General features: G+C 37.4%; 1 protein-coding gene across 1 annotated transcript; it reads left to right on the top strand.

Annotated features, from left to right (window-relative positions):
- The first annotated feature begins 3,518 nt into the window (after positions 1-3,518).
- Positions 3,519-4,907, top strand: LOC132544895 (uncharacterized). The gene has a single exon (XM_060208547.1). The coding sequence runs from the start codon at positions 3,519-3,521 to the stop codon at positions 4,905-4,907; it is 1,389 nt and encodes a 462-aa protein (XP_060064530.1).
- The last annotated feature ends 15 nt before the right edge of the window (positions 4,908-4,922 follow it).

Below are 4,922 nucleotides of genomic sequence, written 5' to 3'. Positions count from 1 at the left end.
TTAGATATTTGTCACTGTGATGTTGGTGTTGAGATACTTGTCACTGTGATGTTGGTGTTTAGATACTTGTCACTGTGATGTTGGTGTTTAGATACTTGTCTCTGTGATGTTGGTGTTTAGATACTTGTCACTGTGATGTTGGTGTTTAGATACTTGTCACTGTGATGTTGGTGTTGAGATACTTGTCACTGTGATGTTGGTGTTTAGATACTTGTCACTGTGATGTTGGTGTTGAGATACTTGTCACTGTGATGTTGGTGTATTTACTAATTCTAGTACAGAAAATAAGTCTATCAGAACGAGACACAACACCATAACAACTCTGGTGTTTATTGTTGTAACACATAAATATAAACATCTCTACAATCCTAAAATCTAGGAGTATTTAAAGAATAATCTGTTACCAAGGCGCCATTAATATTCACCTTCCACCTGGGTTAGCTTCATATCAACTCTATACCTCACCTGATAACAAGTTATTGTTTATAATTCCATTCTCAAGTTATCTATTAACAAAATTCAAAACAAAACTAAAACCAGGGCATTTAAAATACCCGCTAAACCAAATACTGACGTCAGCAATAACACAGTTCCTAGTGCCATTGTGTATGGCAAGTGTATAAAATAGTACAGTCACAAATTTAACTTGGTTACTGAAATGAAAATGTAAATTCTCGCATTCTATTGTTTTTTCGTTCGGTTAAAAATAGAAGCTTACTGCCAATTGATAAGTGATACGGCTCTGGTCAGACTCCACCAAACTATGTATCTATCGGAAATTATTTGCGTTTTCGTGTCGTGGAGTGGATTGGTGAGATTTTCAGAATTTATATAGAGAAATACCCGGAAATTATAAACAGAAGTCGATTATGTCAGTAAGTAATGATATTTTGTTTGAACCGGATTCTACCTTTGGACTGTCAGATCGTAACGAGGATACATCCTTACCAGCATTTGTAGAGTCATATCAAATCTCTTCTTAATCAAGGCTCCCAATGTACACCCCTTAGACTTATGGTATACCCCATTCAAAGTTATATATACTCAATGTACACCCCTTCTGATATAGACTTGTGGTATACCCCATCCTAAATTATCTATACTCAATGTACACCCCTTCTGATATAGACTTATGGTATACCCCATCCCTTAATTATTTATACTCAATGTACATACCTTCTGATATAGACTTATGGTGACTTATATAAGTCACATCCTGAATTATATATACTCAATGTACACCTCTTCTGATATAGACATATGGTGACTTATATAAGTTACATCCTAAATTATATATACTCGATGTACACCTCTTCTGACATAGACTTATGGTGACTTATATAAGTCACATCCTGAATTATATATACTCAATGTACACCCCTTCTGATATAGACTTATGGTGACTTATATAAGTCACATCCTGAATTATATATACTCGATGTACACCTCTTCTGATATAGACATATGGTGACTTATATAAGTCACATCCTGAATTATATATACTCAATGTACACCCCTTCTGATATAGACTTATGGTGACTTATACAAGTTACATCCTAAATTATATATACTCGATGTACACCTCTTCTGACATAGACTTATGGTGACTTATATAAGTCACATCCTAAATTATATATACTCGATGTACACCTCTTCTGATATAGACATATGGTGACTTATATAAGTCACATCCTGAATTATATATACTCAATGTACACCCCTTCTGATATAGACTTATGGTGACTTATATAAGTCACATCCTGAATTATATATACTCGATGTACACCTCTTCTGATATAGACATATGGTGACTTATATAAGTCACATCCTGAATTATATATACTCAATGTACACCCCTTCTGATATAGACTTATGGTGACTTATATAAGTTACATCCTAAATTATATATACTCGATGTACACCTCTTCTGACATAGACTTATGGTGACTTATATAAGTCACATCCTAAATTATATATACTCGATGTACACCTCTTCTGATATAGACATATGGTATACCCCATCCTAAATTATATATACTCAATGTGCACCACTTCTGACATAGACATATGGTATACCCTATCCAAAGTTATATATACTCAATGTACACCTCTTCTGATATAGACATATGGTGACTTATATAAGTCACATCCTAAATTATATATACTCAATGTTAACATCTTCTGATATAGACATATGGTATACCCCATCCTAAATTATATATACTCAATGTACACCCCTTCTTATATAGACATATGGTATACCCCATCCTAAATTATATATACTCAATGTACACCCCTTCTTATATAGACATATGGTATACCCCATCCTAAATTATATATACTCGATGTTAACCCCTTCTGATATAGATATATGGTATACCCCATCCTAAATTATATATACTCAATGTTAACATCTGATATAGACATATGGTATACCCCATCCCTTAATTATATATACTCAATGTACACCCCTTCTGATATAGACTTATGGTGACTTATATAAGTCACATCCTGAATTATATATACTCAATGTACCCTAAATTATATATACTCAATGTACACCCCTTCTTATATAGACTTACGGTATACCCCATCCTAAATTATATGATGTCTCTCTTGGGGAAGTATGTGACATCACTCAGTGTCTGATGTCAGTCTATTTGTCCCTTGTGTATAATATATTGGACATCACTCAGTATCTGATGTCAGTCTATTTGTCCCTTGTATATGAGATATTGGACATCACTCAGTGTCTGATGTCAGTCTAATTGTCCCTTGTGTATAAGATATTGGACATCACTCAGTATCTGATGTCAGTCTATTTGTCCCTTGTATATGAGATATAGGACATTACTCAGTGTCTGATGTCAGTCTTTTTTTTAAATTGATCCCTTGAGTAGGGGATGTCTTATTTTTGACATGAATAGACGTCAAACTAAATCCTGAATTTGCCATAAAATCGTAGTTGTAAATATCCTTAGTATGAAAGTTTTTTTTAATTGAAGTATTTTACCCATATGATATGTCAGCTAAATGCAATTTGTAACAGTCGTAGGCATATCGATAATGACCAATACTTTTGTGCGAAGCATATCACAAAACCTATCAACATGAACTTCGTAGAAGCACAGCGTACTAGAACCATAACTCTCTTTTGTGTAATTTAGGAGTTATTGAAACTTGGTGTATACATTAGTCATACTAAGAGAATGTGCAGTATACTATGTTCAGGGCCTGCAACTTCTTAATTACAGAATTATTGCCCTTTGACTATTTTTTTGTTTCCAATGAAGTCGTTTTCGGTGAGCATTCATCCGTTTCACCGATACTCTTAATTTTCTAGGATAACACAAGAAAATGTTTTTTTTTTTTCTTTATTTATTTTTTGTCAAGACATTACAAAATTATATTGAGTAATAAGATTATCAGTCTTTATAACATAGAATTTCTTTATAAGAAGGCAAAGTCATACAGTACTTGATTTTCTGTGTTGTAGGAGGCGACAGTAAGCGTTTGCCATGTTAAGGGTGTACACGCCCGCGTCCTCGCAACCAACGACAACCGGAAGGAGCCCTCTCACGCGTCAATCCCACGCTGACGGCCTCAGACGGCAGATCGTAGATATGGTGCAACAGCAAGGTCTCACCACATCTATACCAGATACAATCGGACAGAATTCCGGACAGACAACAGAGGATCCGGTTGACCAACCAACAGAGCGTTTGACGACACCGGAACCAACAACGGTCATATATCAAATCAGGAAAAAAGGAGGAATCGCAAGTACCAAACAAATAGACGATAAGACTGACAAGAAAAACGATAACTTAAAAAAAATCCACTTAAAGATCTTACGTGAAACTAGAGGTCGAGGGTCGCGCTCGTTCCCTGTTATTGAGGGTCAGCTTCGTGACAGTTCGGCAAATGACGACGGCAGAAAAGATCCGTTCAAGCGGCCTAAGGCCATTGCAGCAGGAGACACAAAACCAAGCGCTGTTCCTAAAGTGTCGTTCAGGATAAATGATACTAAGAACACGCCTGTTTCGGAGTCTCCTGCACCCGGAATGCAATCGAATGTCAATAGTTCTGTGGATTCTAAGTATGAAATCCGTGGCAGCGCGATCCGGTCCAACAGGAACAACAAATCAGCTCCTGCTTACCGCTCGTCGGAAGCATCCAAACGTCACATGACGATTCATACATCGTTACAGTTATTTAAACGTAAGTTAAAGGTGAACCATCCTGACAACTATGTACAGCCGAATATGAACACAAATGATTCTGATTACGTCATACGAAGAGTACCTCTCAAGTATGACAGATCGTCAGGTGGCCGGACAATGATGTCACCCTCCCCTTTGGAGCCTAGACTACAAGTGATGTCCTCCGTTCCACGCCGTTCAAAGACACAAGCCATGACTACCAATTTCACACGACCTACAAGCGGTACAGAGGCTAGTCAGAATGATGAAGAGAAGAAAATCCGTTGTTCGTATCGCCTTCCAGATAACTTTAACTGGACCAAGGAAGTGTCTTTCCGCGACGATACTGAAATGATTCCTAACGTGAATACGTATGTGGTGGAACAAGGTCTCAAGAAGGCCACCCGAAAGTATGATGGTCACGCCACACTTAGTGCGCACAACCTGGACGTACATAATGCTTTAACTGCAAATCGCAAAGTGAAACTTGGCGAGAGTGAGGAGGAGTTTGACTCTCGATTCGCCCGGTGGCTCGAGGAATCCAACCTGACATACAAACATAATGCGCGCGCGCACTCCTCGCCAGGTGTCCGTTCACGTCCGTCAGAGATAGATGGACACCAAATGGACATCATCCACGTGCCACATGAGGAGATTAGGTGTAAAACTCCATTTCCTGATACAGATCAACCTTCCTCTAACTGATGATAATTTCAATCA

This window comes from Ylistrum balloti, unplaced genomic scaffold, assembly GCF_031769215.1.
Source record: "Ylistrum balloti isolate Yb309-2 unplaced genomic scaffold, AGI_CSIRO_Ybal_v1 Utg369814, whole genome shotgun sequence".
NCBI lineage: Eukaryota > Metazoa > Mollusca > Bivalvia > Pectinida > Pectinidae > Ylistrum > Ylistrum balloti.
Note: the sequence above shows the minus strand (reverse complement) of the source record. Positions and strands in the feature narration are given on the sequence as shown.

What these genes read in the sequence shown, in the direction of transcription:
- LOC132544895 (XM_060208547.1), top strand. Translation starts at nt 3,519, where the DNA reads ATGTTAAGGGTGTACACGCCCGCGTCCTCGCAACCAACGACAACCGGA.